At 41.9% G+C, this 24,763-nt stretch overlaps 2 protein-coding genes across 2 annotated transcripts in view; both read right to left on the bottom strand.

Moving 5' to 3' along the window:
• Positions 1-298: 298 nt before the first annotated feature.
• zgc:112001 (uncharacterized protein LOC550384 homolog) lies at positions 299-1,931 on the bottom strand. The gene has a single exon (XM_026340783.1). It carries the CDS (start codon positions 1,714-1,716, stop codon positions 835-837), a length of 882 nt encoding a protein of 293 aa, XP_026196568.1. The 5' UTR covers positions 1,717-1,931; the 3' UTR covers positions 299-834.
• A 6,231-nt stretch (positions 1,932-8,162) lies between these two features.
• The window catches only part of lrfn2b (leucine rich repeat and fibronectin type III domain containing 2b), a 48,081-nt gene continuing 31,480 nt past the window's right edge, over positions 8,163-24,763 (bottom strand). The window contains exons 3-4 of the mRNA XM_026340822.1: positions 22,375-23,771; positions 8,163-11,476 (exon numbers count right to left, since the gene is read on the bottom strand). Of these exons, the coding sequence (XP_026196607.1) occupies positions 10,498-11,476; positions 22,375-23,765 (2,370 nt within the window). The 5' untranslated portion in view covers positions 23,766-23,771 and the 3' untranslated portion in view covers positions 8,163-10,497. The remainder of the gene's footprint in view (positions 11,477-22,374; positions 23,772-24,763) is intronic.

The following is a 24,763-nucleotide window of genomic DNA, read 5'->3' as shown; positions in this document are numbered from 1 at the left end:
AGTAGAAAAATGTAGTCCTGTACACAAGTAACTGCAATGCATAACTTTTCACCACTGAAGACACAATGAATGGAGCTTAACAAAGAACACTTGATGTCCTCAAAGCTCATTTTCTCCCCTGAATAAACAATGAAAAACAGATTTTAAATGCTGGTTTCTTAAGTTTTAATGGAGCCATTCTAGTATATTAGCTTTCAACCACTTCAGACAGACTTCTCCTGTAGGAAGAGCGCCTGCAGAAAAAAGGAGGTGGATGAGGAGGTTAGACTTCAACAAAGTCAAGAAACACAAAGTGGGATCATTATTTAGATTACCGTTTATTTAAAAATAATCCAAGTCACACACCTGTTGTCAAACGATCTATAAGATCACCCTACAGCAGTACTGATATACACAACCCAAATAAATTACAATTTGCCATCAGGGACTCCTCTGATGACGCAGTGGCATGAATAGCAGTAGTATTAGTAGGTAACACTTTACAATCAGGTTAGACAAATAAACTCATTTGTAATGCCTCAGTTAGTGTATAAAGTTCAAGATTATGGCTGTTTCTTCCTTGCACACTGCTTCTCCTGTCAATCAAAGTCAAATAATTACATCAGTGGGCCAACAGTGTGATTGCAGTCACATCAGTAGATAAGATTCTGACATGCTCCCTGACGGTTAGTGTTTATTTGTGCAGCCCTATAATGAAGTGTCACCACACACACACACACACACACACACACACACACACACACACACACACACACACACACACACACACACATAACACACACACACACACACACCGCACTGCTGAATTTGAACATGCATCTCGTCCCACTGCTGCTACACCATCCTCTGCTTGTCCCGCTGGGTCACAGGCAGCCCCGGCGGTTTGAGGGAGGAGGGGATGGGCAGCTCCAGCAGGCTGTCCGGGAAGGTTGCGGGGCTCAGCTGCTTCAGAACCGTCTGCATAGCGATGAGGAGCAGCGGCGCCGGGCTCCATCCTGCCAGGTACTTGAACGTCTCATCGCCCAGCACCTTGCTCCAGCGATCGGGCTCCCTGCCCAGGGCTCCCTTCAGCTTAAAGTGAACCTTTGGCATGAACATGAGCAGGTTGTCCAAGCACTGCCTCCTGTCCCCGCCGCTCACCTCCTTTGCGTCCCTGAGTTTCTCCAGAATCACGTCCAGAGGGGTCAGGCCGTTGTGGTCCTGGGCGTGCGGGGACGCTCCGTTCCCCAGCAACATGACGACCGCCTCGGGTCGCAGGAGCTCGCAGGCCAGATGCAAAGGGGTTTTGCCGTCGGTGTGAAAACACCCGGCTCGGTCTGAGTAGGAAGGCGTGCTGTCTATCCGGTGGGTTTCCTGTAAGAGAAGACCTAGAATGTAGCGCCTGTCGTAGCGGACGGCCATGACCAAATGCGGGGCGGAGGACTGACAGCAACAGAAGCGCTCCCCGGGCTTCGCTAGCGCTTCGGCGGTGAACCGGCTGAGCAGGTACTGGGCGTACGCCTGGTGGTCGTGGACTATAGCGTACAGCAAAGCTTCAGACGGGGTGTAAATCCTCTGGCTGGCGTCCTCCTCCTGGTAAAACGTCTCCATAGTCCGCATGTCTTCCAGCATCCAGACCGGCTTGAGGTCCCTCACAGCCCGGTAGAAGACCAGCGCGAAGGACCTCCGGTGCTTCTCGAAGCCCCGAGCCGCCGAGGAGACGGTTAAAGAGGCCATGGCGTTCCGAGTAACTTATGCCCTGACGTCCTCAACGGCGCCCTTCATCTCTGTGAAGCCATTACGTCCTGAGCTGTGCCGCTGTGTGGGCAGAATGTCGAAACATGACGTGAACTAACAAAGCCGAGACACGGGACGGGCGCTCCACGGACGAAGACACCGAGAAGACGGACTCACATTCCTGCACGACGCTGACGGCTGCCCAGCTCCTCTGCAGTGCGCAGCCGGCGCGCATGCGCGAGAATCCCGCCTGACGCGTTCGACATAGATAGACGTAGACAGCGCCTGACAGGCTGCGTCCGCTCAGCCGCCATGTTGGATCAGGGAGTCCTCGGCACTCAACGCTTGTCTGTGTGTATAGAAGCCGGGTTTTATCCGCTATTAAAATCCTCATAAGTCGCTGAGTGTACAGCCGATTATTAGGTGAGCTGGGTTTGTTAGAATGCCCATACATGTATTTATGATAGACGGTGGTTAAATTAAAAATGCAGATTCTGTAATCAAAACGCCAATATTTTGTATTCTTATTTGTAACCAAATGTAACGCTCTTACGTAAGAGCTAGCTTCACTTAGTACTGAGTGCCATTAGTCAAATATCAAATTCATTATGCTCATAGTGAATGTTATTCGTCATTCTTGCTTTTGTTAGGGCAGCCAACGCCAGCACAAACAGCTGTCAGGACAGGACAGTCCCGATCCAACATGGCGGCCCCACAGACGCATTTCACAAGCTCTCATTCAGCTTCTATGTGTACGTTTCTATGGTCCGAGGAGTCTTGGAAACTGACAACCAGTGTTTAAATGTTAGACAAACACAAAGTACACACAATGATCTGTGGTTATATCAAAGTAAGAAACACACAAAGATCTGTGGTTATATCAAAGTAAGAAACACACAATGATCTGTGGTTATATCAAAGTAAGAAACACACAATGATCTGTGGTTATATCAAAGTAAGAAACACACAATGATCTGTGGTTATATCAAAGTAAGAAACACACAATGATCTGTGGTTATATCAAAGTAAGAAACACACAATGATCTGTGGTTATATCAAAGTAAGAAACACACAATGATCTGTGGTTATATCAAAGAGTACCTTTTATTCTTCTTGGTTTCACTACACACACACTTCATTATCATGATTTGCATCGAGAGTCCCCCACTAGTTGCTTTAATTGTTCTTATTTCGATTTGTCAAGCTTTCCTCATGTATAATATCCTTTTATCTGTTGCAGTCCTCTCCCTGCTATCTCCTAATCACATCTGTCGTCGGGGCAGTCACTGGGTTTGTAAGTCATCCTGTGTTTTGAGACTTAAGATGCTAGCTTTACGTTTAGTATTAGTGTCACTAATTTTTTCAGAGCCTTCCTTAAGAGTTTTCCCTTGTTGAGGATTTTGTGCTAAAGTATTGAGACAGCTCAGATTTTACTTGCCCCCAGCTAAAATAGAAGAAATAAAGAATTAGTTTTTTCTGGATAGCTCCACCTAATTTCCTGTTTCTTCAGTTAATCAAATCCCTACATCTCACCAGAAAGGTGTGCCACAGCAAAACTAGGACTACAAGTCCCACAGTTTATAGGCAGAGTTGTGTAGTAATAACGTCTGGTCACACTAGGGCAGTAGTGATCTTCTAAATGCAGACTTATACTCTCTTGCAGATGTATGTGGTCAAGGCAGGAGGAAACAGTGAAAGACTCTGTGACACTAACTGTGACACACACCGCTCACAGATAAAAGTCTTTAGCTGGTGGTAAGACTCTTTGAAGGTTCAGGAACTATTAGGTGCTAAAAGATTCTCCAAAAACCATGTAGTGTTCAATACATATGAAGTAAATCAAAAAGTCATCAGAGAGAGAGAAAGAGAAAACCCCCACTAAACACTTAACACCTCACAGGCCTTCACATAGTATATGGAATCTGTCACATGATTCATTTGTTTGATCTTAAAGATTAGGTCATAATTTTCAAGTCTGTCTTTAAAGAACGGGTTAAATTCCAACTGTAGGTTTACACTAGGGTTCGTCTTTGTCTCTCAGAGGCTACTTACTTACCTTTTCGTTTTGCTCAGTTGAAGCCCTGCTGAGTCACACACATCTGAGCATGTCTGTGAATGCTTCATATTTCAGTGTGACTGATCAAATTGCCACGATTATTAAGATTCCTTTGATTGGAGCTTCAGCCTCTGATCACCTCTGGCTAAGCCTTTGATTGAATTTGGACTTGGTGGGTGGTCAGTTGCGCGTTTCAGCTGTGACCACGTTGCTTTTATCCTCAGTAATTACACTCTTCTATTCTGACCAATTGAATTAAATGTCAGAATGAGCTGGCTCAACAAGCACTTTGGCACGCTTTGAAATATAAAGCCAGCACTGCAGATTTGCATGGGCTCCCGATTTTTATGCAAAGCACCCGTTTAATCCTCCCACCAATTAATGCCATGTCTGGTGTCCCCAGCTTCTCCCAGATTGCAGCGGTCCTAACTGTGAGTGAAGATGCATGAACAAGAACCACGTGAGTCTATTCAGCAGCAGGACCTACCTGTAAATATGAGAGTGCAGCATTGGTCTTTCAAAGCAAACATTCACCACAAACTGAAGGAATATTGTATTTGGTCACAAAAAGAATAGGTATATTAAAATGGTTGCTTGTACTATTTACAGAAATATGTGTTCTTGTAGAGTGCAAACCAGTCAAAGGATTGATGTTTGTTCAAATGCCTGAACTGACATATGACATTACTGTCTGACTCCTGCTGGTTTCCTGTCTTCATTAAAGTCAGCTTTAGTTTCTTCTGGGGTTCCTTGTCACCTCCCTCACTGGTACGTTCCTTGCCCTAGTATGATCTTTCTCAACCTCTTCTTTTAAGGTCATCAGAAATCTTTCTTTCCTCTATCTAGTTTTACTGACTTGAAATGAAATTAATGCATGCATGGGAATCTGAAAAACATATAAAATGATAATTCAAACAATGTGTTGCACACAATCTATCGGTGCATGCAGGGATTATTAGGAGCATGTCAGGTACAATATAAAAAGTGTGTCGGCATTAACAAGTAGTGTACAACTTGTTTGTTGCATTCCGTGTCTCTAAGACACAATAAAACTGCACCTTTAAAACGTGTTCTGACTGAATGTGGAGCAGATTCTCACTGGACTGGTTCTGATGCCTGTGTTTATTTACCACGAACAGCCGAGTGTGAATAAAAAAACAACAACTGCAAAATAGACTGAGAAATACAAGTTATTTCACAGATAATTTAATTTAGCTTCAAAGGAGAACAGGAGGGGGGTGTCAGTCAGTCTTGTCTATGGATCTACCATAGTTCAGAGCTAGATGGCATGGTGCAGCATTTATCTCTGCTATGTGGTCAATTTCACCCTGTTTTCACTTGGTTTGCTAACACCTGTACACATACATGTGCCTCCGAGCTGTCCAACAGACCACTTTTGATTTTGTTACAGTTGCATCTCGTCCGCTAACAAATGATAAAGGGGTCCATTGGACTGGGGCTGAGGAGGAGGGGGCTTGGCGTGTGTTCACCAAACCGACCCCCCACATCCTTTACTGATGACGGTTTGTCATGTAATGTCAGGGAAAGTTATTTTCAAGATGTGCGGTCAGTCTGTTTTGGCGGTGGCTTACCTTTGTACTTGGTGCTGTTCACACTTTTTAACCAAGTGCAGGGTCTACTACTACTGTTTGGTGAATTATACTAACAGATTTCTATAACTGGACTTCTTCTTTATCTCCTAGATATACTGTGTATTTGGTCATCAAACAACCTAAAGTAAAGTAACCTGAAGTAACCTAAAGTATGATGCATTTTAGTCCTTCCATTGCTAAAATTGTCAGAGCAGCAAAATCACCACTGTGCTGTTTGTTCTACCCGACACTAGAATCTAGCTTGAAAGAAGCTCTAAGCTATAGGCCTATCTCCTTCTCAACACTTCTGGCACAGAGACACACACTGGATCTCTTACCTGCCACAGTGGGACTTGCTGGCTCAATGTCAACAAGCCAAGCAGGAATAAGATAAAGGAATCAGAAGTAGAGGTTACGCAAGAGGTTTGTTTTTGATCCATTAAAAGGAAGTGGTTTTGGCCTTCATGTGCAGCAGGATTTGTCATGTTGAAACCACCAAATCTGTTTTCTTGTTGATTTCCATTTAAGTAACTTCACCGTCAGTATCAATGTTAAAAGAAAAAACAAACTTTGACTTGATTTGACTTTGGCTTCTCCAATAGAATTTCATATCAGGTTAAACAATGTTTGACAGCATGAATTTGTACTGACTCTGGATGATGAGGTAGTATAGGAGCAGCCATGGTATCTGGGTAATATTAGCACAGTACAAAATGAATCACTATTGATCCATGGAAACTGTTGATTCATGGAAACCAAAAGCACAATATAATTTATATATATATATAAAGTCCCAGGCACACCATTTCTTGGATTAGGGCTGGGAGATGTTGTCAAAAACAAAACAACATATTTTTCATTTTGATCATTTTCAATACTTTTCTGCATTTAAGAGGCTGTGTTACTCACTAGAAATGCCCCAATTAGGTATTTTTTGACCATGTCTTCTACATCTATAAGTTCTTTAGATTAACGTATTATGAATCTGGTGATAACAAGTTTGATCTGATATTTATGTAACTTACATCCTACTATTCGACCCAAATGCAAGATCCTTGTTAAAAATAATAGATATCTATACAATAATTATATCCTACAAATAAATAATAACTGGGAAAATGCAACACTCTGTTGTCTGGAGCAGTAATAGAGTATTTATAGTAACTAAATCGGAGGGGGTTGTACATACCTGGATGAAACAAACATCACTGGTAGGGGGACGTTCCATAGACTTAGACACAGATTAGATTTCATGGAGACCTGCACACACACACACACAGGCACACACACGCGCACACACGTCGGGTATCTCAGCCTCAGGCCAGGAGGCAGCTCATCAAGATAAGTGACAGGTGCCAGAGCAAAAACTGGACCAGTGGAGTGGAGAGGAGGGTGAACAATACATTAGCTCCCTTAGGGCCAAAGCTGCAGCCTGAGTCTTTAACATAACTTTACAGTAGGAACACACACTTCTGACTAAAGTAAATGTGTCAGTAAATCAAGTGATTAGAAGATTTAAGCACAAAAAACAAAAACCTCTTCCTATTTAACACTCTCATTCAAGTACCATGCATCAGCAATCAGCAGGTACAACGTAGCTAAATGCAACATCAAATTGAAAACTGCATAATGTCCATGTAAAGTTAGAGGTTGACAGTGTCATCCATTCATTCATTCATTATTTTTCATTTTTCTAGAGTTGGGTCATGGTGGTCTTCTCCTCAGCTGTGCTTTTGGCCCGGAGGATCAGGAGACATTCTGAGTTCACATGAGATATACACTGTCTGCCCCAGCGTCTCCTACCAGTTGGACATGCTCAGAAAATCCACAGTGGAAGACACTTAGGTCTGAACCACCTCAGCTGGTTTCTTTCAACTCCAAACTGGATGTGGAGCCGTCTGGAAATCCCGCTTGTCCACTTGTTCATCCCAGCTGTCATCGGGCGAGATGCAGGTTACAGAGACCTAACATGCGTGTCATATGTGGGAGGAAGCCTCACACATGCAAAGCACACAGAAAGGCACCCTGCTGAGTGCTAATCACCACACTACCCTGCCACCCACTGATTCTCATTCATCCAAAAAACTGACCACCAGAGGTGTACACAAACTTCATATTTATGTAAAATTGCAAGCACTAGCTAAGAAAAATACTCCAGTACAAGTCGAACTACCCTTTAATTTTTCTTCTCAAGTAAGAGTACATGCTTTGAATGATACTTAAATTTCAAATATAAAAGTATTCTGCTTAGGAAATAGTTTATTTTAAACAATGTAGAATTTGACGGTGTTGATAATATAAATGTAGAAGTTTAGTTCAGATTAGTTTGGCAAATTCCCAAAGGAGAAGATTCTGATTAAAATGTGTTGTTACCTACAGACTATGGAATAAAAAAACAACAGCCAGTGAAGGTGGAGTTGATTTTAAACCACCTTATAGAATGAAATACCAGTATTTTATTAATATATAATGATTTTTATTAGAATCTAAAATGACTGTAGTGGAGTAAAAACATAAAACAAAACTAGTCCAGTTAAAGTACAAATACCTCAAAACTCTACTTAGTTACCTACCACCTCTGGTCGTCACAGTGTGAAGTGCAGTGAATAGATGAAAACGATGGGGTAAGGCTGTAATGAAAAAACAAATGTCTTACAGTTTTTGTACACTCACCTGAGCTCGGGTGTTGTCTGCCACAGGAAGCATATTCAATCCTTCACAATAATGACAGATGCAGTTTGTATGATTTCCAGTCTATACAAAAAGAACTACAATAAAGAAACCAGAGCTCTGGAGATTTTTCGTTTTTATCTTGGTAGCAAAAACAACAAAATTGACCACACAAAAATCTTTTACAAGTCCAGGTAGAAATTGTGCACAGTTGCACTGTAACAACAACTGCAACACATATTTAAACTGGATTATGGTACAAAAAATCAATATACAGAGACACTGTACACACGCAGGCATATCAGCAATACCACAAAAAGTCATTCAAACAACACATGAGTAATGACGGCATGAGTGTACACACTGGACTAAACTGTCTCATGGTTAGTTAGGCAGAAACATGCAAACCAATTAATGTTGTTTTATAGACGCTCTTGGGACAAAACATTGTCATTAAAGTGGTTCATTATTAGTTTTACTTATGAACCCATCATTTAACCCTATAAGTACTGGCCAGTGTATGAGGAGAACGTAGTTGAATTTCCAAAATGCGACCATTTGAAAAGACCAACACTGACACTACTGATATACTAAAAGACTCAAAGTACTATCTCCAGATAAACTGTGTGAATTTGTGAATGATGTACAATGCTGCCCAAACGTTTGGGGTGATTTAGAAATGTCCTTACTTTTGAAAAAATGTATAGTATCAAATTGATCAGGAATATGGTGCAGACATAGTTCATGTTAGCTAGTTTCTGTTTTATAAATGGACAATCTACATAAATGTACAGAGGCCCGTCATCAGCAAACATTATTACTGTGTTCAAATCCCACGCTGCTTGTTCAGTAATGTAAGGCTGAAAACGTATGTTTCCATGGAAAACAAGGACATTTCTAAGTGACCACAAATATTGATGTTTAGTTTAAGTAGCTTCTAACTCGTGGACAAAATGAGAGCCATATTTACCTGACCTGTATTTTTATTATAACATACTGAACAATAAACTTCATCAACTTCCCCACCAAAATGAATAGTTCTCGAAAGTGAAATTCTGGTTTAATATAACTTGGTTCTGAAAGAAACATAGTAAACAGAGCAAACCATAACATGTAGTGGTTGTTGATGCTATGGGTAAAGTTTTGGTTAAAATAATCTGGAGTGATTGTATCTATTGGCTGTAACACACCAAGATGACATCAAGACCTAGTGTTGACTTGGCAACGCTGTGGTGTTACTATTGTCTGGGTCCCAAAGTGATACAAGGGCACAATTCTTTTTATCAGTGGCAAAAAAGCCACCACCAATGGTTCAAGACAGATTGGCTCCTACTCATGTCTATTGTTCAGTTGGGCTATTTTCTAGTGATGTATAGTTGACGTACAGTGATGTTATAGAGATGTAAAAAATAGTCAAGTTGTAATAAACCAGAATTATCCTCTGAATTTCCACATGATTTTGTCATAGCATCCATCACTGCCCTGAACGTGTAGTTAACTGTGTTTGTGGCATTATTTGGGTGCTGTAACAAAACAGGGTGTTCATATAAAAACAAATAACTTTCAAATGAACAACAATAAAAACCCATGAAACATTTATTGTGCTACTCAACCAAACTGATCTACTGTACACAAACTAAACAGGCTTAATTTGTCTTCAAAGTCTTACCTATTGCACCGGTTTCCTCTTCAGTGATTTGGCATTTTTTGAAAAAAACAAAACAAAAAAAACTATTCTTCACATACAGTACAGCCATAGTTTAAGAGATGATGGGTTTTATAATCTATGTAGTCACATAAAAGTTCATATGATTAGTGTACAGAATTATTGAGTGACCCCTCAAATATATACTCTGTATAGAAAGTAAATATTTCCACATAGAACTTTGTGAATAAATCTTCTTAAATCTGGAATCAAAGCATCACATCTACATATATACTGTTTATATATACTGCACCATTCAGTCAGAGGTCAAACTGCATCAGTAGTTAAATGAAGTGAGGATGAATTTACAGTAAAAGACTTTATAGCGCAACCTCTGGTCACACCTTGCTCGTGTGTTAAGGCAGTGACCAGTAATGGATCATTTGTATGACCAGTAAAATAAAAAATATAAAACTTTAATTTCATTACATCCTTCTGTATCATGTATCATGTAACAGCAGTCATATTTCTGTAGCTGACAGTGTGATTCTGTCGCTTCCCTTCAGCTGTGACCAGCCATTTTACTTCATCTCTGTACAAAGTGTGAGGCAAAACAATCTGAAGGTCTTATTCCTAAAGTTAGTATTTGGCTATGACTCTGAAAACCCAGCTGTCTTGCACAAATCTGGCCGATGAAGAGGAAGGGATGGAGACGAATGTGTTTCATGCAGGATAAAAGGCTTTTAGACCAGCAGGTCTGTCTTGGCGTGGCCATCCGTTTGGGCAGTGGTTGACAGTGTTATTGTTCTCCAACTTTCCTAGACAGTACTCTCCATCACCCAGTCAGCGCTGTCTATGGTCCCCTTGCTCCCTCCCGTGTCACCTTCCTCTTCACACTGCAGCAGCATGCCGTTTACAGATAGGCTCCTCTTAGTCCAGATACTGCTGATTCTGCGCGGTTTGTTGCACAGCTGAGCGCCACCAGCACCTGTTACATCTCCCATGTCGAAGGACTGGCTCCTTCTTGGTTTGGAGTCCAGAGGTAGCATGAGGAGCCGGCTAAGGCTGGAGTCTAGTGTCCGGCCCAGCAGCGGCTCCTTGTCAGTGTGGGGCTTTGCTGCTGTTGTTGTGGTGCTGCTGGAGGGTCCTGGGTCACGGCCATGCGCTCCCCGCAGCTCAAGGGAGGTGAACGCCCCGAGGAGGTGGTCAAGGTTGGACCGGGGCTTGGACTGGGCTGACCTCCAAATGCTGGCAAGAGTGCTATTTGGGCTGTAAGTGCCCCCGCCCGAGCCTGAGGAAGAGGAAGAAGAGGTGAGGCTGCTCTGGAGGGAACCACACTTGAACTCCACCACTTCATCCTGCAGAGTCACTTTGGCCTTGACCTTGGGCTCAGACTGCAGCTGAGGTTGAGGCTGAGACTGGGGCATAAGAAGTCCATTTTGCCCCATTCGACCACCATTGGTTTGAGAGTGTGTGTCACTGACACTAGTCAGCTTACCCACAGGAGGTTCATTATCTGCAGCTTTGTATCGTACCATCAGGATGACGATGAACACAAGGAGGGTGGCCACGATGATGCCCCCGACCACCAGGATCATGGTGCCCCCAAGCAGCTGGCTGGGCAGTGACTGGCACTGAGGGTAGTCATCCTGGGTGAAGAAGTGTGTGCAGCCCACGACGTTGGTGGCCGTAAGCGTAGTAGCAGTGTCATCCCAGGCAGCTAGCACACACAGATCGTAGCGAGTCCCCGACACCAGATTGGTCACCAAGAAAGCTTTGCTGGAGGCCGGGATCATCCTTAACAAAGACAGGAGAAACAATTAAGACGCTTTTAAAAACTTAGATGTTTTTTCATGAAGAGTATTTGCATTCCCTGGAGTTTCTCTCTACAGCTAAATCTCTGTGGTGTTTGGAGTGGGTCCATTTGATATTGGAGCTCAGGAGCAGTGGTAAATAAATGAGTAGAACAGCCAGGAAAGGCAAGAAGGACTGAAAAGTGAAACGGGCCAATCCAGGATAGCGGCGGCCCAGTGGGAACTTTCAGGTGTTTTGTGGTAGGAACAACAACACAAGGGGAGTGTGTCAGGAGTGTTCAGCTCTGGAGAACTGTGGAGGCCTGTATGCACAGATATATGTGTGTGTGGCTGTGGGGAAAAAATGTTCTATACTGCTTCAGCAACTACCACGGAGATGTAAACTTCAGCAGCCTGCAGCAGAGGACTGGAGTGTGTATTTCTGCAGGTATGCTCACACCTGCTGTTTAAGTGATGTTACTTCTGGACCCACTGTCTCCCCTGCAGTCAAATTTGTTTTACAGACAATCTATCAAATCAATCTACCGCTTGATTATGAACTGTTCATTATAAAGTATAATGTCAGTTTTATATTTTAAACATACTATTTGAAACATATTTTATAGGGCTATTTATTTTCATTAGTTATTTTTTCACTGAGTGTGTTATTCTAACTCAGCTATATATAAATAAAGGAACCATTTCAAACTAAAACTTTCACCACATGAGACTATTCATCACAAATGTTTATGCATGACAGACCTAATTAGGAAAGGTGTTCAATACATTCTACCCTTGTGGGCATAGGAGAGGAAGTCATAATTAATGTGCAGCCATTTGGGCTTTGACTGTTAGGTGCAGAGGTCCTACACTCTGTACAGCCCCTGAGAGTTGGCTCAGGAGATTAGAAAAAGAAATACAACAGACAAATATAGACAAATAGACAAACATGTTAAAGGTAAAGGCTATAAGACCTTCTCTCAGCAGCTTGATGTTCCTGTGACTACAGTTACACATATTATTTAGAAATCTAAGGTATACAGAACTTCCCTAGATGTAGCCACAAGAGGAAAAATGAAAAAATGAAGCATACAAAGTACAGAACACTGTACCTACTGTTTTACATGAAGGAGACTTAGTTATGTTTTGAGGCACCCTTTAAACTTAAGACAGCTCGAGCAGCTTGCTCACCAGTTGACAGGTGCAGACTGGGAGTTACAGAAATGGCTTAGAAACAAAATAAGTTTAGGTTAAGGGTCCCAGCATTTTAACTCAGGTCAGTTTATTGTTAAAACAGACTCAGAAACTCAGAAGCAGGGTACCAACAATTTAGTCCACTTCTATAGTTTGTGACCTACTGTATATGTGCATAAACAAGCTGATGAGTATGTGACTGTGGTGTATTAGTAATGACTGACCAAATGCAGACAAAAGCCAGGGTGAGGTTGAATGGGTCAACAAAGCAGCAAGGTTAAAATAGGAGCGTATATTTTGCAAAGGAAAGCTCCCTAACATTCTTCAGATAGACATTTGTGTCATTGTTTTTGGGTGACATGACTTTCTGACTTTAGATGTTGCTGAAACTTTCCAAGTGTTTGATGTGTGATCTGCACTTTTTGGAAGCCTTATTTGTATGTTCGCCAATTTCTGTCACATTCTGCATGAAAAGGACATTTTACTGACACGCAACAAAGATCAGACATCACAATCTCTGTGTTTGCCTCATCCCAATTAGTCACCACAGCTCAAAAAAACAAAACAAAAAAAGAGCAGCTTCCAATAAAAAAAATTCCACTTTTCCAACAACTTGAGCTTCAGTTCATTACACTATTATAATTGGCTTCCTGGAATTGGGAGCAAAATTCTGTAGCCTAGTGATGCTTTGGCTGTGCACTGCTTGCTCCTGCGTCTGGGTCTAATTGATTTCAGGTTGCCTGCATGAACTGGCTAATTCATTTTAATTCACAGGAATAAAGTCCAGAGAAACCTATGCCCATGCTTATCAGTGGCAGATAAAAGTTTTTTTCTCCGGGCTGCAAAATGCAATTTGTCGAGTGGCCTGCTCAGTTCCCAACGATGGCGTGAGGCCATAGCATTAATCAGAGTGTAAGCCGGGGAGGGAGAAAAGGAGAATGGGAGAGGAGATGGAGGAGGAAATGGGCTCATGGCTAAGACTTGTTTAAATGTTGCTAGAGATTTGTCAGTTGTACTTTTAATATTCCACATATCTTTCTCAGTTGAAATAAATAGCTGACAAAATATATATATAAAAATATTCCCTCCAGGCTGCACCTTTGCCCACAACCATTACACTTGATGTTCCTCCTTCTTCTACAGGTCTTCTTTGCACCTGCAGAAACAATCTCTCGCCCCATTGATTCAGCCCAAACACTGGAAAAACTGATTATGCTTGTATAAGCAAAATCTCTAATGGCTTCTCTCAGGCTACTCCTCGCTCTGCTGTATGATTTAAAAAAAATCTGCTGGTTGCAATAAAGCATCCTCTCCATCTAACTGCAATGGGCGCGTTAAGAAGAGACAGTAGTGCTAAACACTGTTTCTCTTTAAGCCTGTAGTTGGTGTTACAAACTCTGCTTGATACAACAGATAGACACGGAGATGCTGGTGTAAAAGAGCAGGGAGCCTTGATGCATGGCAAGAACCTCATTAAAGAGAATCACGACACAACAGCTGACGTGGAGGGAAATGTTTATAGTTTTTATCATAACTCCAAAAAACCAACAAATGTTACACTTTAAATACTCATTCTTACTCTGAGAGTGGCACAAATAGCCAAAAAGCGGAAAGAGGATGGGTGGGCTTGGCTCTCTGTGGTCTGCCCATCATACTGTCTGACTGGTCCTAGTATAGCATCGATTGTTTTTGTATTTGTTTTCTTTAATATGTCCTGTTTTGTTCTTTACAAACCTTTAACTAAGGGCATGTCCTGGGCGACAGAACTGTTAGAAATGGGATTAATTACAGGTGAGATAAGGGCTGTAAAACCTAAACAATGAGCACAAAGAGGTTAAAAATGTTTGAAGACCTGAGGGAAACTGAGGAGTTGGAGTGTATTTTAAACTCATCTGTAACATTTTCTTCACTGAGAGTTGTAAATCCCCCGCTCTGCCCTCTAGGAGCTCTTTGCGAAAGCTATTTACATAGCATTAGCATTTTTCATGAATGGATGTGAAGAGGAAGATTCTGCTGTTGCACCTTTGATACTTCATCTGGATGTTTTAGAACATTTGCACAGTGGTGGATTTATCCTCGTCTGAATATTCCAACATTTGACACGTCTGGCTGATTATTGTAGTTGATCACTGTCTCTGTGTCTCATATTGATGCAAAAGACACCAAAAGACTGGTGTTCTGGGAACGAAAATGGTCTGTAATGTATACAGAAGTTAAAGTATTTTACATTCTTTTCTTTTCTTAAGGTTGTGTTTGAGCATTTTGAGCCTTTATTTGACAGTTTGACAGTAGAAGTTAGACAGGAAAGAGAGAGAGGGGGAGAGGATGTGACATGCAACAAAGGTCCCCAGTGAGACGTAACCGGGGACGTTGCAGTCTGTGTACATAGCACCAGGCTGCCAGTACACTCCTCTTAAATTTGTTCTTAAGTAGATGTAGTTACTTCCCAACAGTGAAGTCTCAGATCTTCTTCATAAAGGCAAATGGACGTGTTTACTGCTCACACTCTCAGAAGCCAAAAAGACCAAAACGTCTCTTCAGTTTGTTCTTTTACTGCACTGGAAAAATCCTGTTGGAATTACGTCTAGAAATGTGCAGAATATTCTCAAATGGTCTACAAAGACAGTTTACATTGCTTGTCAAGGTCAACAATAAACATGTGTTCATTAAAAAACAACAATCATTAGTGCTTTTTATTTTGAATGGCCTGCTGCATGCAATATGTGCAATTTTTATTCTATGACTAAGAAAACTTGGAAAACTTTTTGAAAACCTGTAAACTTCTAGCCATCATATAAAGGGGTATTCACACATGATACTTTGCCTCATCACTTTGCTCCTGGAGATCTAAACATATCTACATAGACAGCTTGGCATTTACATTGTTGTGATGAATAAACAGCAGTTTGTTGTTTTTTGTGTACTAGAACTATACTATACTTTACTTTACTTGGCATTAAATCTACTACTACTGACTCTGGTACTAAGACGTGCACCACTATACAGGTAGCTACCACTGAGATGACCAAGGCATGAACCTTGGTTCCATCATCTGCAGAGACCTCTGTGGATAACAAGTGATGGGGCAGCTGTACAACAGGGATATGAAAGTAAACAAGTGATGGAGCTCCAGTACAGCTGCCATGCTCATATCTGCTGCAGAGTGACGTTACACAACAGCTGTTAACTAATGTTATTTTACAGTTTTACAGATCTTTCATATGTACTATGTTAAGATATCATTTAATTAGCAACTTTCATTCTGAGTTCACAGCCCCAGTTCAGTGTTTTATGTGATAACTATTTAGCCAAACTTTACATTTATCTATGTCTAGACTTCTCATCTGCCTCCAGTGTTTTGCTACTACTTTCAAAGAGCTAAACTTAATATTCAGTGTAAATATTTTCCCTTTGCGCTATCACTACAAGAGGCATCACCTCTGGTAAAACCAAAAAGAATCAGAGTTCACAGTGAACCTGAAAACCTTTTACTTAGTTAACTGAAGACTGCGGCACATACGATGGGAATCAGCGAACACTTGGGTTTCCATAGCAACAAGCATGACCGAGTCTAATAACTGAGCCTCCTGTGAATCCCATAGTTTCAAATAATATCTAAGGTGCCGTATTTCTCATTTGATCATCAGTTACTGCAGTGGTTTATAAGTTTAGTTTGAAGTTATTTATGTCATATTCAAAGTATTAAAAAAATTGCCATGCAGCAATGGCTCCAGGAGGGAGGAGGGGAGGGTTTTGTAGTCATGTGGCAATCAGACACACTAGCAGGATGGGAGACTTCGGGGAAGGGTAGAAAGCTAGAGAGTGTCAATATGAATGCCACCATGGACAGAAACAATGTAGTTGCTTTTAAAAGTTACTTTATGTCTTGATCCTGGTCCTGCTTCCTGTCGTCTGCTCTTATTTTGGTAACTCCTTCTGTTTCTCACCTGTCCCTCCTGCTTCCAGCTTCACCTCATCATCCTGATCAGTTCCTCCTGTGTTCCAGCCAAACTATTTCAGGGGCATCGTGTTGACTTCTCTCCTGCCAGACTGACAGACTTGTTTCTTCTCTCCAGCATTTCATCACCTTGTTTCATGCTGTGGTTTTGACTGCTTGTATCTGGACCTTGCCTCTGACTAACTCCTGTCTGATAGACTGTTGCTGTTTGCCTTCTTGTGTACAGACCCCTGCTCTCTCTCTTTAGACTTTGGATTTTGGATTCCCTTTGAAAACCAAGCTCAAACTGGCTCCTGACATTTGACCTCTTGCCCTGCTAGGTTTTTTCCTGCTGTCTCAGCAGTGAGTGTTTGTTTATTGCCAGTGATCACTGAGCTTTTTCACATCTCTCCTTCTGTTTCCTGTTTGTTTTGCTTTGAACGTCGTGGCTAATTATTGTGATGCATTCTGAGGCCACGAGAAAAACGCCAACCTGATCTCCGCCATTTTGCTTCAGGAGACTACATTACCCACAGTTCCTCACTCTTTCCTCCTGTCTCTTAAATCTACCTGCTCTGTCCCCATCATAATCCAAATCTGTGCCGTGGCATCCCTGGTTCGATTTACCTCCCTCATTTATGAGTCTCTGTTTGTAAAATAAACCTGTTCTTAACGTTACCATTGTAGAATAAAACCTATATATATATAAACATATATAAAGAATAAAAGAATAAAACACTATAAAACATAGTAGGTTTTTGTTCTTGGCAGCTCTGCCCATGAGGTCAGCTGATCTGAGGTTTATCTTGGTTTATTCAGATGCACTCAATTCAGGAGCATTGATGCACCTGTTCCCCATTGTCTTCTTGGACAGATGTGCACTTGGGTTTACCATTGTTTTCTGTCCTGAATGGATCCAGGTATGGCACGTCTTTAGTGGATGCTCATGTGGATACCCCGGGTGGGTTGATTTAACTTAAGCTGTTATTCTGATGACCTTTGTACCAAAGCTGGGAATGACCATGCATAGCTTCCTTTTTTTCCTGCAGCTATTTCAAAGTCACAAATTGAAGTGTTAGTCAGCGGCTGTTTCATGAGTTATTTTGTGCACCAGTTTGCAATTATTACACCTATCACCTCTGGTTGCAGCCTGTTAATGTTTTCAGCTCTAGTAGGAATTTCCATTCCACAAATGATTATTAATGAAGTATAACAAACCAAGGCAGCAGCTAAGCCCTAGAATAAGAAAAGTGATGTCCCTGCTGCTCTTTCAGCACCGCAGAACAGTGTACAGCTGAAGGTGGGCAGAGAGGGGAAGTGAGTAAGGGACTGTTTACGTTCACTAACCTAAGAACTTAACCACTGTTGTAACATCAACTCAGTCATGTGGAAGATCAAAGATCTTCACTGTTGAATCATGGCAAAAGCAGATCTTCCATTAACACAGGCTTTGAAGTATGAGACAGGTGTGATCAGATGAACCAGGTACTCATCTAGAGAGCTCGTTATCCAGAGAAAACAAAGCCCCGATAACGAGATAATCAACTTGTGATTTTAAGTTAACAGCACAGAAAAAGAACAACGTCTCTGACCGGTGCCAGCTTCCCTACCTTTGCCTTCCACTTCATTATCTGTCTATCAAATGCATTCCATTTTCTGACACCTCTCTCGTCTGTGATCACACCACAGTCCTAAACTTTGGAGCATCTCAGAATAGAACACTTTCTAAGAATAATAAAAAAAAAAGACAATTTTGAGGCACATTTTTAAAAGTCTGCTCTGGTTTTGAATAAGTTCTCGGAGCCCTCAGGCCTCCACATTCACCCACCCTACATAAAACCTTTGGTTTAAGTAACAATGTGTCAATCATTGGAAACTAGAGCAGTGATAACATTGTCTTGCTGCTCCAGTGTCTGAAGAGGAAACAGCTGACAACTTCTACCTCTTGTGCACAATGATTAAGTTGCGTGACTCCGAGCAGCTGCAGGCCTATCTCTCTCCAAACCTCCATTCTTTTCAGAATCTTTCACAGAGTTTTACATAATTTTCTCAACTTTTCTGAATTCCGAAGCTTTTATAAATCAATCTATGAAACGTTCCCGGCTCCTTTCACTACAGTGCACAGCATGGGGGCTGTCCTTATTAAGGTAGAGAATCGTATCCCTGTGGCGGCATGAGAGCTCTGTTTTAATCCCTCTAGATTAGGCGCAGCTTTTGCTGACATCTCCCTCGATTGTGCAAGTTCTCAGGGTTGGCATCAAGGATTGTTGGTTCAGCTCATGTCTGTCTTATATTCAAATTCAAGACATCTCCAGCTGATTGTCAGGCTCAGCAAGGTTCAGTTTGAGGTTTCTGCTTTTTTACTGTCACAGCTCCAACCCAGCCAAATCATCTGTGCAGACACTTCTTGATCGCGTCCAGCTACAGTTAAGCTTTGATCTTCAGAGTTGCTGCTTCCATAAATGTTTTCCCCATTCTGTATTGCCATTGCTAATTTTTCTGTGATATCAATGGTACGAATAATGCAAGATGCCAGAATTAATCAGGCTCAAATGAATGCAGCTGTGGGTGGGAGGAAATAAATGTAGTGACATTGCATAAGCTTATTGGAAGGATGCCACGGCTAATGCATATGCAACTTTTTTTTTGGCTCCTGCAAGACTGTTTCAGCTGAAACAAGGTTCTGGCAAAAAGAAAAGTGAATATTTATGGTTTACCCTGTCCTCCCACCGAGACACTATGTAGACACTATATAGGGCTACAAGAAGAACATGCTACTTCCACCAATGCCACTAATGTACGCTGCTCAAAAGAATTAAAGGAACACTTTTTAATCAGAATAAGGCGTCAAGTCAGTTAAACTTCTGGGATATTAATGAGGTCAGGTAAGTAGCAGAGGGGGTTGTTAAACAGTTTTAGCTGCTTTAGTGTTAATGAAATCAACAACAGGTGAACTAGAGGGGGAACAATGAGACAATCACCAAAGGAGAATGACTTTACAGGTGGAGGCCAATCCTCATCTTTTCTGACAGTTGTGCATTTGACTTGGGTCCGTGTCTCTACTGGTAGGATGAGGTGATACCTGGACCCTACAGAGGTTGAACAGACAGTCCAACTCCTCCAGGATGTCGCATCAATATGTGCCATTGTCAGGAGGTTTGATGTGTCTCTTAGCAAAGAGACGATTCCAGTAGACAGGCTTTGTGCGTCTCTGTCCACTGATTTTGATGTGAGTTCTCAGATTGTTATGAAAAAGTGTCCTAAGAATTAGGCTAATTAGGATTTTACTTCTGTGGCACCAATTCTTCCACAGTGACAGATATAGACCTACAGTATATACAAAGCTTTGGGAGCTACAAACGCGGACATTAAACATTTGCACATTTGTTTTGGTGTGGAAAATTGATGAAATTTGTTGAAAATTGCACTTTACCTGCTTATTTTTGGTCTCGTAACAAACAAACGAACAAACAAACAAATAGATCTGAGAAGAAAATGCTAACGTACGCATGCATGTGTTTATTTAGAAAGAGTTGAGGCATCAGTAATTGGAGAGACATTAGCCTCGGAGGGTTAATTAATGTTGAGAGGGACACCTTTGATTAATTTGGAGAACGTGCAGGGGCCTGAGCCCCCAGAGCCTACAGAGTCCAAAAACTATAAACTCCCCAGCCGGGTTAAAATAATGGGACACACTAGATGGAGTTAAGACTGTAGCCACATATACAGAGTGGAAAGAGTGGATGTTCCTCTGGGAGCTTATTATTACAAGTTGATGTGGCTTCACATGGAGCATAAAGAAGTGATGTTAGCGGAACGTTTTAATTTATTTCATGGCTTTGCCACCTGAGTCTCATTTACTCTACCGTACAGAATAGGAAGGCGCAGACGTCGTCAATTCAGCTTGATTTTAATACATTGCAAGTTTTATGCATAAAGTAGCACACTCTGCAAATCCTTATTTGCATGTACAGTATGGTGTGTTTATAAATGAGGCCCCAAGGACATGATTTTACAGCTGCTGTCATTTCTTTAAGAGCTTGCATAGCTTGGTACATATGTTGCTTGAATATTTACATAAAATTAGTCATTTCTGCATATTTAGAGTCAAAATGTTCATAAATTTCAAATGAAAATGTTTTATGCAAGTAAACAAAAAAATATTAATGCAGAGTAGAATTAATTGCACCAGTTGGTGTTAGAATTGTACTGTATAATTACATAGCGGAATGAAAAACACTCTTCCTACACTTCCTATCAGAGTGGAAAAAGAAAGAAAATCTGTTTTATAATGAAAGCAAATATTGCAAGAAAAGGGTGGTCCCAGCCATGGGGATACAGCTCTAAGTAGAGTAACTGGCATTAAGTAATTGGATTTTTCTTCCAGATGGTTTTGCATTTGTTTTTGGAAGCTGTGATGGTACAAAACAATGTAATACTGTTTCATCCACATCAAATGCTGCAGGACTGACAGGGACGCCTGTCAGCAGAGCTAAGAAATTACTCTGGTTCTGGACTGCTGAGCATGAACGAACCAAGCCCAGCACAACGCTGTGTTTATCGAGAGAGGCATCATCAGATGATGAAAAGGTGTCGAGGAAGGGAAAAGAGTTGTTTTCTCTGCTGTTAAACAGTTTGATGGACAGGACAGACATGTTGAGGATTGATGGATCTCTTAGGCGTGCCGAGTGTAAAATATAAAAACCCTGCCATACACCGAATCCATTAGGAAGTCTTGCTACATATTGTCATTCTGTAAACACAGCATTCTGTAAATAGGAATCATTCAGCGTTTAAACTAAATATATATTCGTATCTATATAGAGATGCTTCTCCATAACAACATTTGGCATATTTACTTTGTTGCCGAGCTTCTCATTCAGATGCATTCTGTTCCCTCTGCATGTTTCAGTAATGTGCATGTACTTAATGCTGCACGAGTATTGATGCCACACTTATGATAGTTCCAAAATGTACAGAGCTGCTGTACTTTGAAATGAAATGGACAGCTGTTTCAGACGGCTACGAGCCAACATTAAGTATTTTTACTTTAATACAGGACAAATACAACTACACCGCCTTAGATCATTAAAGCTGAGTAAAACGATTTTTCACTTTCTGGAAAACACTGAAAACACATAATAATTGTGAACTCAACTGCTCTTGCAGGGTGGGGTTGTAGACACTGGGCAGCTTTGTCATAATATGCTCCAGGCCTGCTGGTTCTAGGAGTCTTTATCAGTATCTGCTTGCATGCCTGTTGTATGTAACCATTCCTCCTGGCAAACCCTTTACATTTCATAATATAAGAAACACATGCGCATGCTTGATTTTAACTTCATTTCCTGCGCCCTGTTGAAAATGAAAATGAACTGTTGTGTTTTTGTGTTCCTGCCCCCTGTTTGCATGCTGTTTTTTGGCCCAAATTCTCCAAGCTGACCACTAAGCCATCCTTGATTCCAAACAAACAAGTTTGGCAACAGGTTAATCAGCCAACATGTAAACTGGCTCCTTTTGTTTTTACCTCCTGTGCCTCTGAATCCTACCTTTGAGTTTGCACAATAATTACCAACATTTGTCACAGTGGGTTTACCATAGTTTTTTCAAAATTAAAAACCCTAACCCAATTAAAAGAAGACATAAAACTGCAGAACAAATTTAAACTCAGTCATCAATCATCCAATTATCTACTGCGTTTTTTGCACATGAACATATTCCACATAATTTGGGGATTTTGTTTAGGATTCCTAATAAAATATGCAAGAGTTTACCTGTAGATTAGAACCTCGTCATTGGAGCAGTTGTACTGGAGCTGGTACATCTTCACCTTGGGAGCCGACTTGTTTACTGTCCACTTGACCAGCGCTGAAACAGCTGTTACCTCGGAGACAGACACAGCCCTCTCTGGTTGGCTCTTGGGAGCCCCCTTGCTTATCCTGGTGGTGCCTGTGATATCAGAGAGGCGCGACTTAGGCTGTGCTGGTTGCCCAGTGCCGTTGCTGATGTGGGGAAGTTGGACAATGGAAACCTCCACTGAAGCAGTGGACTCCCCAGCCACATTAGCAGCTATGCAGGTGAAGGTGCCATAGTCCTTGGACGTGGTGATGGTGATGCTCAGGGTTCCATTGCTGTACACTGAGGTTCGAGAGGAGTTGCCCAGCAGGCGATCATCTGGGGAGATCCAGTGAATAGTGGGAGGAGGGTCTCCAGTAGCTTCGCACCTTAGGCTGGCTGTCTGACCTTCCAAAACCAGCATCCTGTGGGTGTGCTGGGTAATGAGAGGTGGTTGGCACACAAACTCCTCCTCCTTTACATTCCAAAAGTAACGACCCTTCAGAGCAGGAGGTGAGGCACAGGTCTCCAGCTCATCGTCTCTCTCAAGCCTCCGCAGCCACAGCATCTCACAGTTGCAGTGCAAAGGGTTCCCGCCTAAGCTTAGGGACAGCTGTGGAGCATAGGGTGTAGTTGGAATGATCGAGTCTTGGGCACGGGCAAATATGGGGTCTGGCGGTAGCTTCTGCAAGCGGTTTGAGGTCAAATCCAGTCTTGCAAGCCTTTCCAGGTCAGTAAAGGTTCCCTCTGGAATGAAGTCTAATAGGTTGTGGTCCAGACTTAGCTGATGCAGGTTAATCATCTGGCGGACTGAGTCCCAGGGCAGAGACAACAGGTTGTTGTAGGAGAGATCCAGGTCCTCCAAGGCAGGAGCTAGGTCTTCAAAAGCCTTGTCGTGGATGCGTCCTAGTTGGTTGTTGTTAACAATGAGATGCTGCAGGTTGACCAAGCCTCGCAAGTCATCAGGGCCTAGCTCTGTTAAGCGGTTGTTGTCCAGATGAAGTGATCGCAGTGTTTCCAGATCACCAAAAGAAAAGGGCTGAATGTAGCTGATGGTGTTTCTCGACAGGGTCAGGTCCACCAGGTCAGACATATTGGCAAAGTCCTGTTGGGTGATTCGGAGGATGTAGTTGCCTCCCAACCGGAGCTCTACTGTGCTGCGGTCAATGTCGGGGGGCACAAATAGAAGGCCTTTGGAAGGACACAATGTCCCCAGGGACTCAGACAGATTCTGGCATACACAGTACTTGGGGCATGCATGGGTGATCATCACTGTGGCTCCGAGGACCAGCAGGCAGCAGATGATGTGGTCCATGATAGAGTTACACATAGGAACCTGTGTGGGAAACAAAAAAAGAAAAGATAATATTCGTAAGCCTTATCAGCAATCGAACAGGGCCCTTCTGACACACTCAGAGTGCAAAGGGGTTAAAGGATGTGATATGAAAAGATCAAAATCTTGATATAATTTACCAAAAAGGTGTTAATCGGATCACTTTAATACACTAATGTCTGTGTGCCTCATCTGATATCTTTTGCTATCTATTTGAAATGATTAAACTTTTATCTTATCTAACAAGCTCCTGAGGCAGCCTCCTGGGGTAATGCATCTTCTGAGCTTTCCTTAGTTTTTAAGCAATGTTTGTTGGATTTGGCCCAGAGGACTGAATCTTACTCTTATAGTTAGCGATTCCCCCAGGACCATATGCATTGTAAAGATCTGACGAGACGTTCGTCCACTTCATCTGCTGTCATCAGAGCTAAAGGCATTAGCACTAAGGTTTGATCCATGACCTTTTTACGCTTTTCTTATCGACATTAAAGAAGGGGCAGAGACAGCAAGGTAGAAATGAGAGAGGGAAATATGAATGTACAATAATCATCTGAAATATGAGCAGCCAAATGAACAGTTAAGTTTAACCTGATCACTTTATTTGATCTTTAACCTGAAACAAATGGCTCAATGATTCGATTTATCAAACCTGTGGTTGATCTATTAATTGTGCTCAGACAACCTCAGAGAGCTTTATACAGTACAGGCCTGGCTCAGTAAATGGGGAAAGAAGAATGTGGGTTGGGGTACGTAATTATAGCTAATCAGCACATGGAGTGTTCTTAATGGTGTGTGGCAGAGATAGAGCAGTAGAAAAAGCTGCGTTTCGACAGCCTATGCAGACAAACTGCAGGAGAACAGGTGAGTACTTGTTTCCAATGGACATTCAACTGCTTAATAGTTTGCAGATGTCTGCTGCGGTTGTTACTTTGGCTACAGTGGATGGAGACTGCATTGAAAGAGTAATGGAGCCTGGAGTCTCTGAATCTATTAGC

This window comes from Anabas testudineus, chromosome 24 (genome assembly GCF_900324465.2).
Source record: "Anabas testudineus chromosome 24, fAnaTes1.2, whole genome shotgun sequence".
NCBI classification, from domain to species: Eukaryota; Metazoa; Chordata; class Actinopteri; order Anabantiformes; family Anabantidae; genus Anabas; species Anabas testudineus.
Note: the sequence above shows the minus strand (reverse complement) of the source record. Positions and strands in the feature narration are given on the sequence as shown.